Raw genomic sequence first — 26,110 nt, 5'->3', positions numbered from 1 at the left:
CCTCTCCTTTCACGTTGGTTCCCCACCCCACGCACACTCCTTGAATCCATCACCTGAATACTCTGATGGAGGCGTAGTGGAGTCAATGTTAGGCAGGAGCTGCTGAAGCCCCGAATAACTCGGACCCTCTCCCCCCACCCTCCAGGCCAGCCGTGACATCGGCTCGGAAGAAACAGGTTCCCAGAAAGCAGACCACCTCCAAGATCCTGGTGCGGAACATCCCCTTCCAGGCCCACAGCCGGGAGATCCGAGAGCTCTTCAGGTGAGAAGCGCCCATTTAGTCCAGGGGACTGGCGTGTGGGCGGGGAGCCTGCCCGAGTCTCAGGGAAGGTGGCCTTTGGGTCCTGGATGGTTCCATTGCAGGCCGGCGCAGTGGTCTTTCAAAGGTCATCTTTTGGCTGCTTTTGATTTCTCTCCCTTAATCTCAGACGTGGCTCCCCAGAGCATTGTGCAGGAAAAAAGTCGAAGCAGCCAGGCTTCCCCCTCTCCGAGGCAGATGGAGAAAGGGCAGGCAGGCTTCCCTGTCCCCATCCACAAGGTGCAAGAGGGGCAGTGGCCCCAGTGGCTAAAACCCAGCCCTACCCATGATCTGCTTGAAATTTCCTCCGTCCAGGCCACCCCTTTGGTTTAAGGTGCTGGTTTTCCACCTTAGCCACACATTCCAGCCACTGGAGATGGCTAAAATACACCTTTGCCGAGGCTGCACCCCCCAGAGTGTTGGATTCCATTTTTCAGCAGTGGGCTCCAGACATCGGTGTTTTGCTAAAAGCTCCCCAGGGGATCCTAATGTCCAGCTGGGGTTGGGGACCAGTGGCCTAAATGGCTCTATGGAAACGAAGGTGAATTACCTGCACACATAAAGCAGTCCATCAGCACCTGCTTGCACAGGGGTGGAAAACGCAGCTGTCGCAGGGACCCAGCCAGTAACGGCAGCGGGCTGGGTGAGAACTGAGCAGCAGGCGGGCCTCTCTCTGGTCATCCAGCTGGGATGCCACACAGGAACTCAGGCTTCGTAAGATCAGTTCCCATGTTTTGAAAGAGAAACCAGCCATGTGGATTCTTAAGGAGAATTCATCAGCAACTAACTCACTTTTTAAAAACAAGACAAGTCTGGCCTGCCCCAGGGCCCCTAGTTGGTGATCCCTACGCTGCCATGTTACAATGTTCGGCTTTTCAGATTAGGTAGGCACCACCCAGCACCAAGCCATGAATGAAAGAAATGTCCTCATATCAGGGCCTAAGAAGGGAATGCTTGAAGCCAAGGCCCCCCCCAGGCACGGGCAGGGTAGTAGAGAGACCATCTAGCTCTCAGAATGTAACAGCAGATGAAGTCAGCTTCACCCAAACACATTGTTGAGGCTTGGGTGGGATCCAGGACTGCTCGGGGGACCTGCAGCACTGTGGCCTGCTCGTGGGTGAACATTTAGGATTCTACACACTAGGTCTCGTTCATTCATTCTATGCTTGCACAAGGGTCCGAGAGTGAAACCTGTGTTAGAGTTGCCCATTGGCATCTTGCAAGGTAATCTGTGGATACAAAATAAGCCTTGTGTTTTGGAGAGGGGAAAGAATTATCTTTGTATGCCGTCTACCTTCTTTGTGCTCACTCTGTAGTTTGAAGAATAAGAAGTCATTTGGGGAACTTCAGAAATCTTTGTCCTCCTTTTCCCCTCTGTTTGTTCTAAATCATACACTAGTATTCAGTTCATAAACAGATGTGGTGTGTGGTGAGCTGGGATCTGAGGCAGAGACCAATCCTGCCTGTATCTGGGAAGCAGGATCTTAGCTATGATCCCCGGGTATCCTGCACAGCAGGAACAGCCCGGCGAGATGGGGTCATGACCTGGGGAGGATGTTTCCCATTTCCCCAAACCTCGGTTGATCAGTCATCCCTCCAGGTAGGTACATATCCTTAGCCTCTGGGTATGTCTGCTTGTTTTAACATGCTCTGCTTTTTAAAAGGAGTCCAATTTAAGAACTGCCAGATTAAAACGGGCTTGCTAAGAAGAGCGCATGTTGATTGGGAAATAATATCCCACCAAAATGACAGTTTCACTTGGTTCTGCAGTATATTTAGGATGACACTTATCCGGGGAAACAAAAGACCACAAGGGAAGAGAGAGCACTTTGTTTGATCTCATGTATTATATTTATTTTTAGAAGACAGGGAATTAGTGTCCACTGAACATAATTACATGTGGTGACTCTTCTCCTTGCCATTGTTCTGATGAGAGTTTTCTTAAACCCCTGGAAACGTAAGCCCTTCTTGGAGGGCCGTACCTGCTATTGTTGTTCACTCCGGCTGGGGATGTAAGGCAATTCCTCGTTGCAGACAGCAGGGGTCGCTGTGAGCCTTCTCAGGGACGTCGAGATTGTCCAGGGACGCCCCAGACAGGATTTCAGACAAAGCCACTGGCCAGTAAAGGTCATTAGGCAGGGGGAGGTTTCAGGGTTTCGGGGAACCAAGCTGGTCCATTTGGCCAGGCAGGTTCTATGGGTTTCTCCTACCAGGTGTAGTAAAAATCACAACTCCCTTTTATTACACACTTGCTGTGTGCAGGGCTCTGAGCTTGAATGCCTTCCTGTGCAGAATCACCTCCTTTAAGCCACACAGCAGCCCTGCGAGGGATGGATGTTGTCATCCCTTTTGCACCCAGACAGAAACTGGAGATGGAAACTAGGGAGATGGAGTGTCCTGCCTGGGACTATGCCACTGAACAGGGATTTGGATCTAAGTCAGCCTAACCCAGAGCCCCGGCTTGGAGCCACTCCTCTCTGCTGCCTGTTCTCTTGGGTCTAGAAGGAATTGTCTTCCTCTGGATCATTCCAGTGGGACCAAATGACAGCGAGTGTATCATTTGTACCAGGCACTGTGCTAGGCACGAGGCATGTAGCCATTTCAGGAGAGACTCAGGTCTCTCTGTGGGGGACCAGAGAGGAAACTGACAGTGACAGCCAGTGGGACAGGTGTGCAGGTGAGAGTGCAGGGCTCTAGAGGGCATTCTCCCGGCAGGGCCTCAAGTTACCCTGCCTGCTGGAGGGGAGAGGAGGCGGCCTCCTAGCCCGAGGCAACAGTGCCTGGGGCCCTTCCCGGAGGCCACCAGCCTTCCACTCGGGCCTCAGTGCACCGCACTCCAGCGCCTTAACTAACCAGCCCTGGGTTAAACCAGACAGGCATCAAGAGGCACTGCATTTCCGTGTTTCTGTGGGATTGCTGTCTAGGGCAACTCAAGGATTATGCTTTTGGAAACTGAGAGAGAGGCACAGCAGTGGATTTGCAGACAGCGATTCTCATCTTCTCTGTGACTCTCTTTTCGGACCTCAGTTTCCCCGGCATAAACTAGTGGTAGTAACACTGGTGACAACATACACTAATTTGTGATGATGCGGTGGTAATATGCGTGAGTGTTGATTTCTTTCTCATGTCCCCGGCCCTGTGCGCTGCAGTGCCTCATGTTTCTGGCCTGGTAAAGTAGTTTCATGTCTCTGTTTCTCAGTGAAGAAACCAGCTCCGGAGCCCAAATTCCACCCACTGGGTCATCAGATGACTCAGGCCGCCACCCTGCTCAGCGGCCTCAAGGACTATAAGGATTAAATGAGATTGTGCAAATGAGGCACGTAATCCAACCCCTGGCAGGGTAGCAGGTAGTTAATAAATGTTGACTGTGGTGTTCAACAGCACCAAACCAGTGAAGCCAGGATTTGAATCCAGGGTTTGAATCCGATTTTATAGACAGAACGGCAGTGCTGAAGCCTTGAAGGTCCTGGGCAGCATTTTCCTGTTTTATGTTTTTGTTTTTTTTTCTGCAAAGGAAGGCTGTAATCCTGTAATCCTCTCTCTGCCCCATTCATCTATGTTCTGGGGCAGAGAGTCAGGAAGGACCTTGAGGGACAGGCTGAGCCAGCCCTCCCTTTACCCCCCAAAAGGAAATGTGGAAGACACACAAATGGGGGTGTCCCAGACTGTGCAAGTGTGCATGTACACACAAACTTCTCACCCTACCACTCGAACAAGGACAGAAATGGCCGGTGGTCAGCTCACCTGGCAGGTGCCCAGAGTCTTAGGTCAGTATGGATCTAAAAGAAGAGACTAGGCTTCCCACCATCACCCCATCTGAGTTTGCTCTGGAGTAGGGGTGTTGCGCATGTGTGTTTTGCCATGTTTATTTTCCTCTTTCCCCATCTCCACCAGGAAGTGCCCAGGGCAGAGAGGCAGTTCAGGGCCTGGATCGGGCCTAAGTGTGTACATGCAAATGAAGCTCACACTTGGGGCTCTCCTGCTGATACACAGCAGCTGTGTGCAGAGCTCAAGCGTTTGGTGGAGAGGGTCTTATTTCCGCCCCCATTTCAAAAGCTGGAAGTGGTGTTAAAAACAGAGCTGGCTAATACAGGCATCAGGGAGGCATGGGACATGGGGTGAACCACGTCCCACGCAGTCTTTGTATCAGTTTGTCCACACAGCAGCCCAACATGGTAAGACTGTTGTTAAACCTGCCTTCTAGATGAAGAAACTAGGGTACAGACAGTAACGGTCCTATTCCTAGATGGACCCTCGTCTTGCCCATTTCTGTCATAGTCCATGGGGCAGCCTGGTTTGAGCCACCTGGGTTCTGGCAGGCAGTACCCTCCATCTTCCAGGAAGGAGGTTCTGCAAACAGGGTTGGCCTCACACTTGGTTAAATGCACTGCTGTCACCATCTTGAAATTCTTAGTAATGTTTGAACAAGGAGTCCTGGATTTTTGTTTTGCACCAGGCCCTGCAAATTATATAGCTAGTTCTGCCTGCGAACCAGTGGAAGAATCGGGAAGTTTGGAGCCTGGGTGTAGTGACCATTGGCCAGGCTTAGTTTGCTCGTCTGCAGGGTGGGAATGACAAGTGTGTCTGCCTCCCCTGCCTCCCTCCTGAGATGGTGAAAGGCTCAGGGAGAGGGTGGGTGGACAGGTTGACCAAAGGAGGGAGGCGTTTATGGGAGCTTGTCTGTCATTGTCATGATCGTCCCTAAGGCCCTCTGGATTACTGCTAAGGAGCACGTTTCAGACCTGCCTCTCTGAGGATGGCATGGGAATGTCCACGCAGCTCTGAAGTCCAGGCCAGGTCAAGTCATGGTGAAGAGTCAGTTCTGGCGATAAATCTGTGGGTTCAATGCACTTCTCTCCCTTCCTATGCTATGTCATGTTAGCTCTCCGGGCCTCAGTTTTCCTCATCTGTAAAATGGGGATGAAAAGAACCAGCCTTACAGCTGGGTGATAAAAGATGAGTCAAGTATGTGAGACACCTAGCGTAGTGCCGGGCTCATGAAAAGCTCCCAGCCAGCGTAGCTGTTATTACTGTGTTTCCTTCTGGTGGTCTGCCATGTCAGGAACACTGTTCGGGGTTAGGTTTAGGAAGACAGAGTCGAGTGGGTCTGGAGGTGAGAAGGAAGGCTTGGGTGGCTCACGCTTAGCCTGTCCATACACAGTACTCCAGAGTCCCCCGGCTCACTTTCCACCTGTGAGCTTCCGCTGTCTTCTCTGTGGGAAGCTGGCATCCACAGGTTCACAGTCAAGACCCAATTTCACTTTCTTCCTTTACCACTCCCGCCCTTCCTTTTTACCAACAGGTGGTTCACGTCGCCTTCCAGCCATTGGAGTCAGGTGGACATTTGTGAGAGAGTTACCTTCTTGATTGGGGCTTTGGGCAATTCGCATTTCCTTGAGCATGGCCCCTGAGAGAAAATCACCTGCATGGCCATCACCAGGGTAGCAAATGCTAAAAGTCTGTTTCTGCACTTTGGGAGGCCAAAGCAGGAGGATCCTTTGAAGCTAGGAATTCGAAACTATGCTGGACAGCATAGCAAGAACCCATCCCTACAACAAATACAAAAATTAGCTGAACAGTGTGGCACTCCTGTAGTCCCAGTTAGGAGGCTGAGGCAGGAAAATTGTTTGAGTCTGGGGGTCTGAGTTTGCAGTGAGCTATAATCGGGCCACTGCACTCCAGCCTGTGCAACAGAGTGAGACCTTCTCTCTAAAAAAATAGAATAAAATGAGGCCTTCAGCACACTCCAGCGTACTCTTCCACTGACTAACTCCTGACCCCTGGCCAGGGTAGCTGGGACATTCTGACTGGCTCACTGTCATGTCCATAGGTGCCTGCTACATAGCTGGTGCTGTGATAATGTTTGTGGAGTGCATACCCACTGTGTGAAGCCTTTCTCTATACAATCCTGGTAGGAACATGAAGTGTAAGGCACAGAGAGGTTCAGGAGTCTGCCCGAGGTCACACAGCTCTGAGGCAGCACAACCAGCTCTCCCTCCAGAGCTTCACTTATCGCCCTGACTCCTGCCATGGGTCAGGGATGTCTGGTGAGAGCAGGCAGCAATTGCAGGCTGGCAGATAGAGAGCTACTTTTCTCCTTTTATCTCAGCATCTTTTTTTTTTTTTTTTTTGCTATTTTCTTCCTCAAGGTGTGAACCACCTGCTAGGGTGTGAATGGGCGAGAGTTCACAACAGGTTTCTGGAGATCTTAATTACATGGCTTGCATCTCCTGTCCCCCCCACACCTGTTGTGCCTGCTTTGTGGGCAGCGTCTATCCGTCCCTGGCCTCCTGGCTTTCTCATTTCCTCTTGCAGTGGCCGTGACGGTGGAGGGAGGGCCGAGGACAGCTCGCTCGCCCATGTTCCCCACACACACCTCCCTTGTCTCCCCCACGCAGGCATGGGGTCACTGCCCAGTTGACTCCTGGTTGTCAGCAGTACTTTTCCAAAAGCTTCGAGCCCTTTGAACCCTTTCATCTGCTAGGGCAGAGACACAGAGCAGGATTGGGGAGGACTTCCCATTCTCCAGGCTTTCCCTGAAGAAACTCTGCAAAAATCAGGCTCAGGCAGCTCCTGAGAGCCAGCCAGGCAGGATGGGTTGAGTGAGGTGTGTGGGGTGGAGAAAACCCTTAGCCAAGTTCTCAAAGGGATGGGTGAGGAGGATGAGGCTGACCCCAGGTGTCTCTCCTCTGCACAGGTCGTCTCCTCCCAAATCCTCCTCCCCAGAAAGGCCCTAGGTCAGGGGGCATCACAGCCACTGACCAACTCCAGCTATGCTTGCTCATTATTACCTGGTGCTTTGGGGCTTCCGCAGCAGAGTTAAGAGCTTGCAACCTCATCCATATGACCTCATCCTACCTTGATGAGGTATTTCCAAATATCGATGCTCTGGCCCTGGCTGGGAAAAGTTTGCCAACCCCTGGACTCAGTTAAACACAAGGCCTAAGTGGGGATGTGATACGTCCTCACAGAGCACTGGGAACCTGAAGTCAGAGAACGGGGTTTGTGGTCTTCTAGTTTCAGTTACACAAATAAGGTATTTTTTTCCTCCCCTTATAAAACATACAGGGTTACAAATAAAGCTAAGTCCTGTTGACCCCCTCGGAGGACTGGCCGCGAGGACCGGGTCATTTCCCCACTCTGCCCAGTTTTCCTATCAGGATATTCCCACTCTTCCTACTTTGCTGTGGTTTGAAAGGACGGAATGAATGTGTGCTTTCATTCCTTCAGTGTGCACGGGACGCCTCCTGTCTCCTCTGCACCACGGGAGATGCAGATTTATTCCCCTGGCATTCCTCTGGCATTGATGGAGCCTCTCTCTCTACCAGGTGCATTGCTTGGCACTGGGAAGGTGGCCGTGAATAAGGCAAAGTTCCTGCCCTCGTGGCTCTTATGTTCTAATGGTGGTTGGCAGTAGGGGCAGTAAACAAGTGAACAAATAAATTCTGTGACTTGGTGGCATGAGCTCTCTGAAGACAGTTAAAGCAAGAGGTAGGAGGGATGAGAATGAGACCAGTACCGGTTTCTGTGGCTGCCATGACAACATGCCACAAATGGGGGTCTTAAAACAGCAGACATGTATTCTCACAGTTCCAGAAGCCAGAAGTCCCAGTTCAAGGTGTGGGCAGGGCCGTGCTGCCTCCGAAGGCTACAGTGGGGATCCTTCCTCGCCTCCTTCTGCTCCTGGCAGCTGCTGCCAATCCCTGCTATTGCTTGGCATGGGGCTGTGTCAGTCCTGTCTCTGCCTCTGTCGTCTCTGGTGTTCTTCCTTCTGTGCCTTCTCCTGATAAGGACACCAGGCATTGCATCGAGGACCCACACTAATCCATATGACCCCATCTGACCTTGATCACATCTGCAGAGGTCCTATTTCTAAGTAAGGTCACATTACAGGTTTCAAGTAGACGTCATTTGGGAGACACCCAGTGCAGGGAATCTTAGATTGGGCAGTTAGGTAAGGCTTCTCCAAGCAGGGGACATTTGTGTGGAGACCTGGGTTGTGATGGAGTGAGCACGTGCAGATCCAGAGATAGTAAATGCTGAGCCCTGATGAGGCAAGACCAGCCTTGCCCCGTGTGATTGCCAGCTAGCATGCGTGCAGAAAAGTGCACAGATCCTAGGCGGACAGTATGGCAGGTGGTCACAAATTCAGCACCACTGCGTAACCAGCACCTGGCTCAAGAGGCAGAGCATTTCCAGCTAGCCCCTGCCCAGCGCCTCCTGCCAGTCATTACCTGCCCCCCACCAAGGGCAGCCACTCTCTTAACTTCGAAAAACATGTATTAGTTGCCTGTTTTTATACTTTCTGTAAATGGAACTGGAACACATATTCTCATTTGTGTCTGGCTTCTTTGCTCATCATTCTATTTCTGAGATCCGCACTTGTTACGTTGCAGTTGTAATCCGTTCATTGTTGTGACTGTCTAGAATTCCATTGTGTGAATATGTTGCAATATACTTACCCATTTTACCAGTGAGCATTTGGGTAGTTGGCAGGGTTTGAGCTATTTCAAATACTGCTCCTGTGAGCATTGCTTTGGCATCTACATGCATGCGTCCCTGTAGAGTGTATGTGTAGGTATGGACTTGCAGGCTCGCAGGGTATGCGTATTTTAGCTTTAGTAGATATTTATTTCCAGGCAGGTTTCCAAAGTGGTTGTATCAGTTTGCGCTTCCTTCCATGGTCAGTTTATGGTGTTCTGGTGCCCCTCATCCTCGTCCACACTTAGTGTTGTCTGTCTTTTCCTTAGCCATTCTGGTAGGTGGATAATGGCTACAGTGGTATTACCATATTATGGTTCTAATTTGTGCTTCCCTGATAGTTCAGGAAGTCAAATATTTTCTCATATGTTTATGAGCCATTTGGATATCTATTGTCTCTTGTGGGATGTCTGTTCAAGTCTTTTGCCCACTTTCTAAAAACTGGCTTGTATGATTTTTAAATTTATTTTTCTTTTCAATTTTCTAATTACTTTTTATTTAAGTTTCTGTATTCTGGACTGTGTGATTGCAGTGTCTCCCATTCTGTGGGTTGCTTTCACCTTCTGAGTGGTATCCTTTGATGAACAGAGGCTCTTCACTTAGATATTGTCACTGTCATTTTTTCTCCTTTCTGGTTATAACTTTTTGTGTCTGCTAAGAGATCCTTGCCTCCTCTGAGCTCATGAAGGTGGCCACCTATATTTTTCTCTAAAAGGAAAGGCTTCTCTTTGACCCTTCACATCAAGGTATGCATTCCATCTGGCATTGATTTTTGTATATGGCGTGAGGTACAGACCAAGGAGCACTTTTTTTCCACTTGGATATTCAATTGGCCCAATATCATTTATTGCAAAGACCATTCTTTCCTCTCTCTCTGCAGCATTGATTTTGTCATAAATCAGGTGACTGTGTGTGAGGGTCTGCTTCTGACTCTAATCTGCTCCCCGGGTCTATTTGTCTGCCCCGTGCCAATACCAACCTGTGTTAATTACCAAGGCTTTGTAATAGACTTGATATCCAGTGGCTTTGTTCTTTCTCATGATTGCCTGGCTGGGGTTGGCCGTTAGCACTTCAGATCTTTGGGCTTTCTTGACTTACATTTGTAAAAGATCTTGTAAGGAGAAAAGTCTCTCAGGGAGACTAGCAGGTGTGAGGAGACCCAAGAGGGGGTTTTTGCTTCACCTGGGCCAGAGCTGACTGTGGCTTGGACTAGGCGTCGGCCGTGGAAGTGGGATCAGGTCAGTTTGGGAATATGTTTGATGGTGGCTTTGGTGAGGGCTGTGGCAGAGAGAGGGATCGCAGATGACCCCTATATTTAGGTCCTAAGCAGCTAGCTGGATGATTGGCCACATTTGGGGACGGGAATGTCTGAGAGAGCTGCCATCTTGGTGGAATGTGCGTCCCTCACAGCCCCGCTCCACACATACACATCCTCTCCTCACCTGTCATACAGCACAAATAACCACTAGCCACAGTCGTGATGCCAAGGTTGTGTGCCTCAACTCATCTGGCTGTGTGTCTGTGTGTTTGGGGGCTTCTGTGAGCATTCCTGTCAGGATCCATGCATGTAGCCTCAGCACCAGCATTTGAGTATTGATGGTCCTCACTGCCGCATTCTCTGCCTATGTGAGCGAGGTACTATTGACGATACCTCCCGATGTCTGCACAGCACCTTACCCAAGGGCCCTGCCGGGGCCTGAAGTGCTTTTGTGCTCAAGATTTCATTCATTCCCCTGCCAAGAAGCCTGGGGAACTGAAGCGCACAAGTCAGATGGCTTCCCAGCTATAAAACCCTGCACAAGTGGCAAAGCCGTATTTGCACTCGCAGATACTCTTCCTGTGCCGTCTTTCCTATTATGAATTCAAGGGAAAGAGTTTTTTTTAACTCTTTCATGTGCCCATTCAGCACGTATCTGCTGAGCCCTTACAACATGCCTATCTTCAGCAAGCATCACCCCTGAGGTTTTACTGTCCACTCTGCTTGTCAAGGGCAGTCCACAAATACTGTGTGCTTATTGACAGCTCCGCGCTCTACCAGCTTCAAAGAGCCCCCTCCTACCCTCAGAATAACCACAGTCTAAGGAAGTGATGAGCCACCTGGAAGACGAGCACAGGTACCAGGCAGTGACTACAAAATGCCAGGGAATCAGTTCCACTAAGGGAATGGCCCCAAGACAGAGTGTAGGAGTCCTTGCCTCATACCTTTTTATTTCAAAAAAAAGATCTTGAGTTCTTAGTGGACTCCAGGGTTCACATTAACCAGTTGTGGGATGTAGCTCAACAGAATCCCATGGTCCAGATCCCAGAGGTCTCAACTCCTCTATGGCTTGACCACATCTTAAATCCATCTTTTAATGGGTAAAATGAATAAGTATATCCTCTTGTTTTAGGAGGGAGATACAGGAACTACCCAGATTATATCAAGACAGAAGATCTAGGGTTGGCCAGCCTACAAAAGGAATGCCCAAGAGGAACGTTCAGGGCTCTGACTCACAGCAAATGTTACTGAAAATCAGATTTCTGCTGAGGGTACAGACAAATGAATATACATGTAACCGTCAGGATGGCTAAAATAAAAAATAGTGATGACACAAAATGCTGACAATGATGCAGAGAAACTGGATTGTTTACTCATTGCTGGTGGGAGCCAAAAATGGTACAGCCGCTCTGGGAAATTCCGAGTGTGGGCAGTTTCTTACAAAGTAAAACATGCACTTTCTCTATGACCCAGTGAGCGATTGCACTCTTGGGCATCAACACCAGAGAAATGACAAGTCACGTTCACACAAAAACAGATTCACATATCCGTCAGCTGATGAGTGGATCAACAAAATGGGGTGTATTCATACAATGGAATGTTATTTGGGCATAAATAGGAATGGACTACTGATAACATGGATTTGAAAACATGATGCTGAGTGAAAAAAGCCAGACACGAAAGGCCACATATCCTATGATTCTGTATCTGCGGGTTCCACATCCACAGATTCTATACCCACAGATTCCACCAACCACAGATAGAAAATAATGCAGAAGGGACTTGAGCGTCCTTGGATTTTGGTACCCATGAGGGTCCTGGAACCCATCCCCTGTGGATACCGAGGGATGACTAGGCACATCCGTAGAGACTGCAAGTAGATTCACAGTTGCTTAGGCAAGGGGAAGGTAGGTTGGGAGTTACTGGATGAAGGGTACAGGACTTCTGTGTGAGGTAATGAAAATCATCTAAAATTGGCTGTGGCAAGGGTTGCGCAGCTCTGTAAATGTAGCAAAAACCATCGAGTTGTGCACTTTAAATGGGTGAACTCTATAAGATGTGAATTATATCTCAATAAAGCTGCTACCCCCCCAGTAAAAGAAATCTATACATGAATGTTCATAATACCTTTATGCATAAATAGCCAAAACTTGGAAACAACCCAAATGTCTTTCAGTAGGAAAATGGCTAAACAAACTGGTATGTTCAAGGCATGGGATGCTGCTCAGCAGTAAAAAGGGACAAACTATTGATTCACAAAACAACGTGGCTAAATCTCCAGAGATTTATACTAAATAGAAAAAGATAATCCCAAAAAGATGACATACTGTGTGATTCCATTTATATAACGTTGTCTTTTTTTTTTTTTTTTTTTTGAGACAGGGTCTCATTCTGTTGTCCAGGCTAGAGTGCAGTAGTGTAATCATTGCTCACTGAAGCCTCAAACTCCTGGGCTCAAGGGATCCTCCTGCCCCAGCCTCCTGAGTAGCTGAGATTACAGACACGTGCTACCACGCCCGGCTAATTTTTCAATTTTTTTTGTAGAGACAGGGCTTGTTATGTTGCCCAGGCTGGTCTTGAACTGAGCCCAAGTAATCCTCCTGTGTCAGCCTCCCAAAGTGCTGGGATTACAGGTGTGAGCCACCACACACAGCTCTATAATGTTCTTGAAATGACAAAATTAGATGAGTGGGAGGCAGGAGGAAGGGAGGTGGCTGTGTCTATCAAAAGGTAGCTTAGGGGGTCCTTGTGATAAAACCATTCTGTGTTTTCATTGTGGTGGACACTCATAACTACTCATAAGATTTCATGGAACTCAATACATACATGCAAATGACTGCATATAAAACTAGTGAAATCTGAATAAGGTTAATTATTAATGTTGATTTTCTGATGATGATATTGTACTGTAGTTTTGCCAGATGTCACCATTGAGGGAAACTGGGTGAAGGGTGTATAAGATCTCTCTGATTCTTTCTTACAACTGCATATAAATCTATAATTATCTCAAAATTCAAAGGTTTTTTAAAAGTGAATATCCCAAACTATAAAGCATTAGAAAAAGCCCATTTCCTGCAGTAATGAGTTGCCCATCATCAGGGGTAAGCAAGTGATGTCAAGGTTAACTGTTTGTTAAAGATGCTTAAGAAGGAATTCCTGGGGCCGGGCGTGGTGGCTCACGCCTGTAATCCCAGCACCTTGGGAAGCTGAGGCGGGTGGATCACCTGAGGTCAGGAGTTCAAGACCAGCCTAGCCAGCATGGTGAAACCCCGTCTCTACCAAAAATAGAAAAAAAAATAGCCAGGCGTGGTGGCGGGCGCCTGTCATCCCAGCTACTCGGGAAGCTGAGGCAGAAGAATCACTTGAACCCAGGAGGTAGAGGTTGCAGTGAGCCAAGATTACCCCCACTGCACTCCAGCCTGGGTGACAGAGCAAGACTCTGTCTCGAATGAATGAATGAATGAATGAATAAAAGAAGGAATTCCTGATGGAGTGAGAGGCCAGGCTTACTCTCTATATGAAACTTCCTCACCAAAGTATGCCAGCAGTAGTCTTTTATGGGGTCAAAGAAAGTAGAATCCTCTAGGCTTTAGGGTCACCTGCAGGTGGTGGTTCCTTGGTCAGAAGGAAACTAATATTCAGCTGCCACAGAGTCAACAGATGGGGGGATAAGTGGGGGAAGAGAAATTATCCCAACTTTTATACTCCATATAGACAATTTGTACAGTTTATTACTTAAATCTAGGCTAACTGTACCTAGGGAAATCAAAAGGCTGACCTAGTAAGTACATTTTATCTAAGATCTATTTTTATTTAGTAGGTTCATACATGAACCTTGTACTACAAAGAATGTAGAAAATATTAAGCTTCAGTTTGCAGTGTGAGTAAACACTGTTTGGGGATCTTTCTAGACCCTTTTCAGAAAGCAAAGAAACCAGTGCGGAACTTTCTTAGGCTCCTTTCTATCTGTGTCTCTCCAGATTCTCCATATTGCAGGATGGGCACAAAGCCATGTTTCTCAACATGCCCTGCCCCATTTAAGATCTCTGGGAATGCAGCCCCAAGGAGTTTGGGAGGGATGTGTACCAAGTGATACCTTCTTTACTGGAGAAGCTGGCTTTGCAGACTCAACTTCTTTTTAATCATCCTACCAATATGTCCAGAGGATGATCAGAGGCTGTCAAAGTTACTGCTGCTCAAGCCAAGAGAAGTGCCACTTGCTCAGAGGACATACTCGGGTTAGCTGAGTTCTTGTCTTCATGCTGTCCTTCCTCCTCCTTCATCAGGAGTTGGCCGTCAGCTTGGAAAGGAGCCAGTGTGATTTTCCAAGTGAAAGAAAAACACTAGGCAGGGTGTCAGGAGACCTGAATTCTGGCCTGGGCCCTGCTGCTTGACCTCTGGCGATTACATGACCTCTCGGGGCCTCATTTGTTGAATGATTCCATGAAGGGTTTGGGATAGGCCTGCCATTTCCAAGCCAACACAAACCCATTGGTCATGGCTGCCTGGAACCCTGTGTGGGAGGATTGAGACTGTTTGGGCTCCATGGAAAATGGCACTGAAATTGATTAGTGATGTCTGCCACAGACGTGGGGGCAGCGTCTCTGATGAGTCAACAGCTGCACGTACTTGCCTAAGAATATGTCATTTATCTGCCACGAGGCCGTTTCCATCTGCCAGACTAGCTGGTCGAGCAATCCCAAACCAGGGCCACGTGGAAGCCTCCTTAGTTTGCCTCCTTAAAAAAATAAATAATTAACCCTGAGCGCTGAGAAGGGTTTTTTTGCTGTTGTTTTCGTCCTTCCTTTGAGATTTCGCAGGCTCGTGCTTCCACTGCAGCTGGCGTTTTCCCTCACTGCACGCCTAGACTGGTTCCAGAGTGGGCGACAAAAGCTCAGACAGTGGAACGGGGTGCCCCAGGGAGAGCGTGCCTGTCCCCGGGGAACGGTGGCATTGTGCGCCCTCATTCCTCCCCTCCTGCCCCAAGCAGCCGCTGCAGCTCACTCTAACCTTGCTTTCACACCTCCCTTGTCTGCATTCAGAGCCTTTTCAGCTGCAAGGTCTCTGCTTTGTCTGGGCTTGCTCAGAGGGCCGCCGTTGGCTCATTGTTGGAGCTGATAATTGTGCGCCATGTCTCCCAGCATTCTGGGTGCTGAAAGGCAGCAGGGAGCCCCAGACAGCTTGGGGGATTTCTCTTTAGGAACAGCTTCTCTCCCCTCACGCATCGCAGAGCTTTCCATGGAAAAGGGAGGTCTCAAACACTGCTTTTTAGTTAAGAAATAACTTGTCGGTTTAGCAAATATTTATTAAGCATCACTAATGAGGCAGGGACTGCGCCAGGTGCTAGGTTACAGAAACAACCATGAACTCCAGAAAGGGAAGGAACCGTCTTGGCTTAGAGGGAGGTGGATACAAGGCTTACCCCATTAAAACCCTCAGGGTAGAGGCCCGGATTGTGCATGCTGTTTTGTCTTGACTTAGTAACTTGGTCTGATGAGTTCTCTGGGACTCAGTGTCTGTCTCTGTAAAATGGCAGGATTAACAGCTGTGTCTGGTTTGCTGTAAGATACAAGGTCAGTGAGGCTGGTAAAGCACCTGGTATCACTCCTGGCTTGCTCCGGGGTTGCTGTCATCTCTTGTGGCTCTTGCCTCAGACTTCTGTAATACACTTGGGCTGTGTAAGGAGCCAGCGGACTAGGCTGTGACTCCCAGCCCTGCTGCTAACTAGCTGTGTGCTCTTAGGAAAGTCACCTAACCTTTCTGATCCTTCCCAAGGAAACTGAAGTAAGGGAATTCCCAGTGACATGATGGTCTCTGAGTTTCATTCCTAAAGTAACATTGCATGAAATCTTGGGCCATCACAGTGTTTCTCAAACTTGAGAGAGGTATAAAGAGCCCTTTTAAAGTAAAATAAAATGTCACAGTCTTTCCCCATGGTGATAATGTAAATATTTTTATTACTATGTTATTTAACTATGTACAAATATAAAACTCAGAATTAACTGACAACTCATGCTTATGGTTCTTTTAGGACTATAAAACCAAAACACAATTTCACGTTAAATACAAACAAAATTTAAAATCAATAAAATTCAAATTAACAACATTATTTTAGCGTGATGGATGATGTCGTTTTACAGAAACTAAATTCAGAATGTGGGTTTTAATATTAGAAAGATGTAGCCTCAGGTCCAGATCTATAATCTGTTTCGGTTCTTTTACGTCAGTAATACTAATGCAGAGAATGCCTGTTTGCATAATTAAGTGCTTGTGCAGGATGAGAATACTGAATTGAAGTCTTCATTTGCTGGTTCAGCGCGATTAGACCTCTTGCTTCTCTGAGTCTTGCCGGTCATCAAACACCCCTTTTCATGCAGCAGTGCCTATTGGTTCTATCCTGATCACTTAAAAATAAAAGTTAGCATTGTAGTGTTATTGAAATTATGAATGGATAACCAATTACTCTTGGAATTGGGAACAGAAAAATGTTTCATTGTTCATCCCAGTGAATTGATCTCTTGTTGCCAGTTGGTTAGGTGCAGAGACATGATCTGAACGCTCTAGTGTCCAAAGGCGTCATGTGTGTGTCTGTAGGATGTCACTTGCCCGTCCCTGAAGTCCAGTACAGGCACCGAAATCTCTTCATGTTTCTATCATGATACACATGTATGTACACATATTAAAAATTAGACTGTCTAAATAAAAACAGAAAAATCTGAAATTGTCCTACAAAAAGAGCAAATCCTCTCTACGCCAACCCCACCCTCAACACACATGCACAGGTATATATGCCCAAATGTATCCGAGAGGCAGCAGACCCTAATTAGTTCCATTAAATGGACTCTTACTTTAGTCCAAATTTCAGGTTCCAGGATACCTGTCAGGTTCACTTAGATCTGTAGATCTTTTTCCCAGCCAAGCCCACCTGTGGTTGAAATGCTGCTGGTTTTGATGCAATTTACCTATTGGAGTTAGTCATTTTGCTACTTGGCCACCAAGGTTAAATGAAGCTTCTGGTGCTCCTTGGCATGTCCTGTGAGTCTGTTTACCTGGGAATGGGATGTGGCCAGAGGCTCCGATCAGGTAATCATAGAAGTCAAAGCAAGAGGTTGCTCAGTGAAGAGAGAAGGGCTACTACAGCTGGAGGCTTTGTGCACAGTTAAGCCTCGACTGCTAGCGTAGTGATTCAGATAGTCAGTACTGTAATCTGCAGGAGTGGCGGCCTCTAGGATTGTGCAGTATTCAACCTGCACGACCAAACGTGGCTGCCCTGAGAGTCTATCAGATTAGTGTTTCTGTTTGTTTTTAAGAGACAGAGTCTTGCTATATTGCCCAGGCCAGTCTTGAACTCCTGGCCTCAAGTGATCCTCCCACCTCAGCCTCCTGAGTAGCCAGGATTGTAGGTGCGAGCCACCACACCTGGCTAGATTGGTGTTTGAATCTTACCTCCTTCAGCTGTCACACTTGGACGAGTCATTTAAACACTCTGGGCAGGGTGCCATGACTCACACCTGTAATCCCAGTGCTTTGGGAGGCCAAAGTAGGTAGATTACTTGAGGTTAGGAGCTTGAGACCAGCCTGGCCAACGGGGTAAAACCCTGTCTCTACTAAAAATACAAAACTTAGCTGGGTGTGGTGGTGGGCACCTGTAATCCCAGCTACTTGGGAGGCTGAGGCAGGAGAATCGCTTGAACCCAGGAAGCAAAGGTTGCAGTGAGCTGAGATCACACCAGTGCACTCTAGCCTGGGCGATAGAGCGAGACTCTATCTCAAAAAAATTAAAAAAAAAAACACTGACTCAGTATCTGCATCTATAAAATGGAGATCATAATAAATACTTGCCAGGTCTATTGGGAGGGCTCAGTAAAGCCCAAAGCCATGGTTCCCAAACTGTGTGCCAAGGCACCTCAGGGTGCCACAGTGAACTGACAGCTTCCCTGTGGGCTATTTCAGATTTCTGAGGAAAAACAGCCACATCTGTCAGAGATGGTGTAAACTGCTACTGTCAAGTTGTTTAGCCCTAACTACTTAATAAACAAACTGTTAGGTATTTATTTTGGCCTAGGAGTGCCATGAAAAGATCCTGCAGCCTAGTGTTTGGTGCAAAATCAGCACTCAATAAATAGGAGAGGTTCTTTTGTTGTAGTAGAGCCAGAAAGGCTGTGCTGGCCTCAAGATTCCATTTTGTTTCGACTCTTCGTACATTTCACCATCGTCTTGGAGGCGCTGGGATTGGTATCCAGGGTTATTCACTGTTCCTCCCGCCTTCCCTCTCCTCACCTCTGTTCTCTTGTAAAATGCATTTCAGAACATTGATTTCTCAGCCCAGATTTTGGAAAAAAACCGAGCCTGCCTGCAGCCATCTCAAAGGGGTGTCACAAGAGCATCCAAAACATAAAAGTCTCAGAAGAAAATTAATTTTCTTCACTGTAATGTCTGTGCCTCCCAGTGTTCCTGGCAAGAGCTGGTCCTCCAGGTTGAAGCTAGGGTGTGGCTCCTCCCATGGGGGACGGAGCCTGTGGGGACAGCCTCGGCCTGAACCTTTAAGGCGGACACACCCCCGAGCGCAGAAATTCCCCGGAGCTCTAAGCACTGCAGGTGATGGGGCCGCTGCATTCCAGAGAATTCGCCTGGTTTTCCCTGCTCTGGGGCAAGCAAACAAAGCACATTACAGGGAACATAGGTGGACTCAGGGCCCAGGATGTTTCTCTTTGGTTTGCTTTGTTTTGTTTTCACTTCCATCCTCATTCTAGCTACCTCCAGCGACCTCATGGATTGGGGTGCCCTTTAGCTGACAGTTGACAGGTTAAATTACAGAAAAATGCTGATATGTGGTCATCTTTGACATTCAAAAACAGCCTAATTATAATCGTTCATCCTTTATTGTACCCCTACCATGCACCCAGCACACATGAGCTCTCTCTCCCTTTCTCCTCTCTGCATATATATCTATAGATATGTGTATAGAGAGATACATAGATATGTACATGTATATTTGAGAGAGAATGAAATGTATATCTTGGATTTTTATATATATACATACTATATATAAAATATATCCTATATGTAATCCTATATATAGATATAGTATATATTCTATATATAATCCAATAGATATAGTATATATCCTATATATAGGATTTTTTCTTTTTTAAAAAATGTAGTCGCATAATTAAAACATGAATATGTTTTCCTTGCTGAAAGAAAAATTTAAGGCCAAGATATCCTTTCATCCACTGCCACCCAAGTCTCGTGCCACCCTCCTCCCTGGAGAAATTCATGCCACTCATTTGCAAATCTCCGTCTAGATCTTTGTCTTTGCATTTTGTACATATGTGAACCTGTAGGCGATGGATGTGATAGCGTTGTGTCCATTTAGAGAAAATGATGTGTTTTCTCTATTGTTAGGCGTCTTCCCCTCTCTGACATGTGTCTGGCAATCTTGCCTATTTCACCCATGTAACTCTCCTCATCTTTCGTAATGCTGTACGTATCCTTCACTCTCAGGAGGCCAGGCAGCCCATTTCACAGATGAGGAGAGTGGGTTTGGAGCCGGGCACGTTGTGTGGTTGAGAGGTGGTCCTGACTGTTACCCTCCCAGCAGCTCACCTTCCCTGCCCCCTCATCCCTCATGGACTGACACACGCTCTCTCCCGCCCAACCAAGGTCAGGCATTGGGCTTCCTGGCAGGCCACCTTGCAGGTTAATGGAGAGTTACCATCAATACCATAGATGGCCACTTTCCAGGGAATTCAAATATAATAAAATATACTTAACATGGGAACTCGATGGAGTGTAATTGAAACCTTTGATGATCCAGAAGGTGATTCAAGACCTGCTGGGCCCTGTTTCATCCTTGCAGATATCAACTATCACTGTGCATGCTGCACAGAAGCCTTGATGAGTGAGGTTCCCTGGCTGCTGGCCTAAGTGGTTCTCATTGTGTGCCACGTCCCCTGTGATGGGCCTTGTCCTCTGGCCAGAAGAGCAGGCTTGGGGAAGGGCTTTGCTCAGGTGAAGGACAGCCCCTGTCCAATATCAAAATGGTCAGGCATGTGGTTGTCCCAGTTGTGGCCTTAGTGTCATCGCACAAGGGTGTGTCCCACTTGACTGTCTGCAAAGCACTTCAGCCAGCACTTGGACTCTGCTCTCAGATAGCACAGGCTTTGAGTCCTAGCCCAGACCTTCATTTGGAGAAGTAGGTTTGTAGCTTATTATTCCCTTTTCAGGAAAATGCAGCTCTGTAAGCAGGTAGATTCCTCATCTACTTCCAGAATAATTAAGACCTTAATTCATCCCTGCAGAATTTGAGAAAAATGTCAGTTGAAAGAAAATTACATTGCAACCCCCAGTCTAAGGAGTATGTTTATAAAGGGGCAGAAAACTTCAATCAGAGTTCCCTAGCAACCAAAGCAAGAAAGGGGAGAGGCACTGTGCCTGCTAACTCTTACTCTGCCACCCAGCCCTCTAAAGAGATGCCCCTCCCTCAGAGGGTGCCAGGGGTTCTGGCAGGCTAGATTAAGCCTGTTATTTCTCAGGCTGGAGAGGGCATGTTCTGTTTGTATTTTGGTACCTAAAACTTCAAGATTAACAAGGCGTAGCCTCTTGCAGCATCAGTTTTACTCAGTAATATAGCACAAACTTATTTTTTGAATGTTACTCCACACATACTGCCCTGTTGTGGAACAGGATGCAAAGTTGGCATACAGGGTTAAAATAAGCACAAGGTGACTTTGACTCACACCCCCTGAGCCTCTGGAAGTGTGTTCTCCTCTCACCTGCCATTCAGGGGAAGGGGAAAGATGTGTTGCTGGGAAGTTTTGAGACATCTTGGCCTAACTCATAAGTGGAGAGAAAGAGGTAGAAAAGGGGGCTATGAAAGAGAGAAGGTGGTGCAGACCAGGAAAAGGTGGAGTGCTCAGTGCTGATCTTCGGTACCAAGCTTGTCCCACCTTGCTCGCCTGCACTCTCTGACTCTGTGGTGTGTGCCGAGACAACACCATCCGTTAGAACTTTCGGCCGCAATAAAGATGCTCTCCATATATGCTGTCCAGTACAGTAGCTACTGGCCCTGTGTCGCTCCTGAGCACTTGAAATCTGGCAAGTGTGACTGAGGAATTGAATTTTCACTTTACTCAATGTCAATTGAAAGAGCCAAAAACCTGTATCTTTCTCATTTTAGTCACATATGGCAGAGGCTGCCATATTGGGCAGCATGGATCTAGATTCTTTAAAACGCTGATACCTTTTGATCTAGTGATTCTTCTCCTAGAGCTCTATTCTAAAGAAATAATTGGAAATGTGGACAAAGTTTTTCAATGTGAGGATCTTCAGTGGTGCGTTGCTTAGATAGCAAAAAATTTGAAACACTACCAGTGTTCAGCAGTGAGAGGGGGCAGGCTAAATGATGGAAGGAAAAGACGTCCTCAGTGTTTATCAAGAACGTTACTGCGAGGAGAAATGCTTTTCCATCCAGCAATCAAGGGAAGAAAGCAAGAATCAAAACAGTAGGCCAGCCACAGTGGCTCACACCTATAATCCCAGCACTTTTGGGAGGGCAAGGCGGGCGGATTGCTTGAGCCTAGAAGTTCAAGAACAGCATGTCGCTACAAAAAAGTTAAAAATTAGGTGGCCAGGTGCAGTGGCTCACACCTGTAATCCCAGAACTTTGGGAGGCTGAGGCAGGCAGATTGCTTGAACCCAGAAATTCAAGACCAGTGTGTCTCTACAAAAAATTAAAAATTAGACAGGTATGGTGGCATGTGTCTGTAGTGCCAGTTACTCAGGAAACTGAGGTGGGAGAATGGCTTGAGCCCAGGAGTTGGAGGCTGCTGTGAGCCATGATTGCACCACTGCACTCCAGCCTGTGTGACAGAGCAAGACCCCATCTCTCTTATTAAAAAAAAAAAAAAAAAAAATCAATAGATACAATGTGGTCATTGAGTAGACCCGCATAGACATATATGCATAGAAAAAAAGACTGGAAGGAAATGCACCCAAAATAAAGATCGTTATTGGTGGGTTTTTAGGCACTTTTTATTTCCTTCCCCATATTACTGTGCATTTGGCAAATTACCTACACCAAACACAGATACCACTTTAGAATCAGAAGAAAAAATATTTCTTCAAAATAAGACAGCTGTTCATTGCTCTATCACAGTTGTCAGGGGAGGGCAAGGAGGGTGTTTCATGAGATACTCAGGTTCAAACTCAAGACCCATTTCACTTTTAATAAACCTTTTGAGTGGCTGTTTGCATTCTGTCTTCCCCGTCTCTGTTCAGCATTCCTCTTTAACTCCAAAGCTGACCCTTTTAAAATCCTAATTGCATTAAACGAAGCCAGGACAATACTGCTCTGCTGTCTTTTTGCCCAGCACTTTATATCATTTCAAAACTCTTTCATACACAAAACTCTTTTGAATCTTACCCTATTAGCAAGTTGAAGTTTTACTCTTTCAAAATTCTTTCTCCTGATTATAAAATGAATCTCATTCCCGAGAGTTTGGGAAATTGAGCAAATGCAAAAGAAAACCACCCCAGTCCCCACTGGGCAACAATAGCAATCCTGTTTCTATCTGCCTTGCCCCATTATTTTTTCATATGCCTCTGGAGGCAGGGCTGGTATTAATATCACCACCGCACAGATGAGGAGATAGCAGGTCAGAGAGGTTAAGTGACTCACCTGAGGTCTCGTGGCTGGTTAAGTGGCAGAACCGAGGCCCGAGCCTGAGTTCTAGTCTGTGTTCTTTGCCTGGCTTTGTAGGTGAGGCTTGATGTAACCCCCAAATAGGCATCTCACCTATTCATAGGATGCTGAGAGCCTCTTATCCTTCCAAGTGCAGTGCTTAAAAGCCTTCTATAATGGCTCAGCTCACAGAGTAAGTTACACCGGGCTGATCCTTTCTTTACAGGAGTTTACTATTTAAAGTAGACACGGATGACACAGACAGGGTTATTCAGGATGTGCGTTGTCACATACAAGCAGAATGATCTCAGTGTTTACCCGACACACGACGGAAGAATAAAGGCTTTCTACAGGGAAATGAGCGGGAAGACAGAAGGAATCACATGGGAGAGGTTGGAATCCAGGCAGTGTGATTACACTTCGTGGGGCAATTATACTCTGCCTGCCTGAAATTTAAATCAAGTCCCTTTAACAGAGGTGTGTTCGCAAAAGTTTTATCTTTTTTCATCCCAGCCTGAACCATCACCTCGGCTTCTGTTAATGTAGCAGAGCAGCAGCTGCAACCCAAAATGGTCTATTATTAAAAAGAAAAAGTCAGTGAATTTTTTTTAAGGGCCTCTAAGCCTCCTGGATGGATGTGGTGTGCGCTCTGCAATTTTTGGAGACGTAGTATATCCTCAAGTAAGTGAACATGACAGCCCCTTCCTCCCTGTCCACCTGGACGATTCCAGCTCTGCCTTGAGAAGCAGAGAGTGATGCCAGGTCCAAACCAACCCTGGCAAATGGGAAAGAAGTTTAAGATCTGCCTGAGTCTCTGCCCTCTCCTGCTGTCAGCCCCCTCCCTGCTGGAGAAACGTGGAAAAGTGCTGATCACACTCTTTGTACTCCCTGGGGCTTATTGGTGCTTTTCTAAACAAGTTGTGCTAATGTTGACTTCCCCATGGGAGGAACAGCCCAAGTTTGAGCAAGAGAGAGTTGGCTGGACGAATAAAAGCAACCAGCGTCCCACCTGTGGACAACAGGATGGGGCAGGAGATGGCGGGATGTTTCCTGGGAAGAAGGTTCTTTTCTCTTGCTGGGGATCCTGATGCAGCCCTTCCTAAATTGGTGGCTAGGAAATAGCCCCATGGGTTGTTTACACCTAAATATTCCATCAAGGCCAGGCCTGGTGGCTCATGCCTGTAATCCCAACACCTTGGTAGGCTGAGGCAGGAGGATCCCTTAAGGCCAGGAGTTTGAGACCAGCCTGGCCAACATAGCAAGACCCTGTCTCTACAAAAAAAAAAAAAAATTGAAATATTAGCCAGGCATAGTGGTATGCATCTGTAGTCTATAGTCCCAGCTACTCGGAAGGCTGAGGTGGGAGCATGGCTTGAGCCTGGGAGTTTGAGGCTACAGTGAGCTGTGATCACGCCACTGCTCTCCAGCCAGGCGACACTGCAACACCCTGTCTCAAAAATTATATATATTCCACAGGCACATCCATTTGCATCGGGGAGCACACAGCATCCGTCGGGGGAAGGATCTCAGAACTGTTCTGAAGTCCTGTGGGACTCCCCTGCCCCGCCCTAGGGACATGGAATGGGGAGAAGCCAGCACTTCTAGCTGGTTGGTTTTTGTTTTTCAACCAGTCTCTCCACCGTGGCCAGAGCTTCTCTCTGCCATCCCTGAACATTCCCCGATACGCTCGGAAGCCAGTGGGGTGGGGGTGATCGGCAGCGTGTTCCACTCAGGAAGAGTCACTCATTTGTATCTCATTTTCGAGTTATTATCGAGCTGCCGGTTGTGAGAGTATTTTGACAGCAACTGTCAGCAAGGTGCAAGCGGCTGCCATCGCCTCCGATTGGCTGCAGACACCTATGGCAGGATGCTGAATAATATTCCAGCCCACCCCTGCCCCCACCAGAGAGCAAGGCAGGGAGGAAAGGGGGTGCCAGGGGAGGAAAAGAAAACAGCAGAGCAGAGGAAGGGGAAACACCCCGGCCACTCATGGCCCAGAGCCAGCCTGGCAGCCCCAGAATCATTAGCATTTTTCTGACTCCCACTAGAGAAGGCGGCCGTAAAAGACTCAGATTGTGTCTCGTGTTTTATTTAATTTATTTTATTTGAGGTTTTGGGCAGCGAGGGAGGGGGGAATGAGAGAGGATCCATCCAAACAACCATTTAGGCTTGTCAGAGTTCATTTATTGAATTAGCGAGGTTACCACTCCCAGGCTCCCAGCTGCCTGGGCTCCAACCGGGAAAGCCAGAGGTAGCTGCAGCCTCGGAGCAGGGAGCTGGGGAGCTGGAGAAGGAGGTGCGGATCTGAACGTGGAGGCTCTCTGATCGATTATGCCTTTTCTTTGCTTTTTTTTCCCCCTCAGCTTGATTGAAATGCAATGGAATGCATGTATTTTCCCTTCTTCCTTGAAGACTCCTCTAGCCATAATGTAAATCGTTCCACATGTGTTTCTTTCCAAGAGCCGTGCATCCAGGCAAAGGAATAAATAATGCTTTATATTCTCCGCCTTTTACCTCAGCAGTTTAAAATTCGTCGTTTGTTTGGGTTTTGGGGTCTTTTGTTTGTTTTTGTTTTTTTAGTATGAAAAACAAATGTCAGTGACACTAGAAAGCAGATGTTTGGTGATCAGGAAGCAGGCACACTTTTGCTTTCAACTGAGGACCCGTGGGGCTGGTCTTAAAGGCAGAGTGACTGCAGGAGAATGCCATCTTTGTGTTCCAGATGAGGGAGACCATGTGTCATTTTTGTTTGCTACCCCCAAAATTTCCCCAGATTGACTCAGGCTTTAGCTGCTATGCCCAGGTTTGGGGCTAAGCTGAGTTGGGTTTTACAGAGTGCAGCTCCCACATTCCTGTGGGTTCTCCTTGCCTGTGGGTACCTGAGAGCGGAAGAGAGTTGCAGCTCGGGATGTGCCTTTCCCCATAGCAGTGCTGATCCACCGGGGCACTTTGCCTGCCGGGGGGACATTTGGAAATGTCTAGTCACTTTTGGTTGTTGCAACCTGAAGGGTGCTGCTGGCATCTAGTGGATGGAAGCCAGGGGTGCTTCTCAACACCCTACAGTGCACAGGACAGATGGGGCTGAGAGACTGTGGCCTGTAGGGAAAGGACCAGAGGGAAATGTGTGGAGGAAACAGCAGAGGAGCCGGGAGCATCCCAGTGTTTCTGTTGGCATGTGGGGAGAGGGCTGTCCTCTGCCTGTGGGCATTTCACATGCATGCCCACCACCCACTAAATACCAGCCATGATCACAGTCATTGTGACGTCCAAAACAGCCCCCCAAAGGCTTTCAGGGGGGCAGTACCACCCGTTAAGAACCACTGCCTTTATTTCTATCTATATTTTATTTTTCTAGTGCTGACCATATGCCAAATGCCAAGCTAAGTTC

At 47.6% G+C, this 26,110-nt stretch overlaps 1 protein-coding gene across 1 annotated transcript in view; it reads left to right on the top strand.

Moving 5' to 3' along the window:
- The window catches only part of RBM19 (RNA binding motif protein 19), a 141,831-nt gene that overhangs the window by 51,328 nt on the left and 64,393 nt on the right, over positions 1-26,110 (top strand). The window contains exon 21 of the mRNA XM_003274428.2: positions 146-262. Coding sequence (XP_003274476.1) covers positions 146-262 — 117 coding nt within the window. The remainder of the gene's footprint in view (positions 1-145; positions 263-26,110) is intronic.

The sequence above is a fragment of the Nomascus leucogenys genome, chromosome 10, assembly GCF_006542625.1.
Source record: "Nomascus leucogenys isolate Asia chromosome 10, Asia_NLE_v1, whole genome shotgun sequence".
NCBI classification, from domain to species: Eukaryota; Metazoa; Chordata; class Mammalia; order Primates; family Hylobatidae; genus Nomascus; species Nomascus leucogenys.
This window is presented reverse-complemented; position numbering and strand designations above follow the sequence as displayed.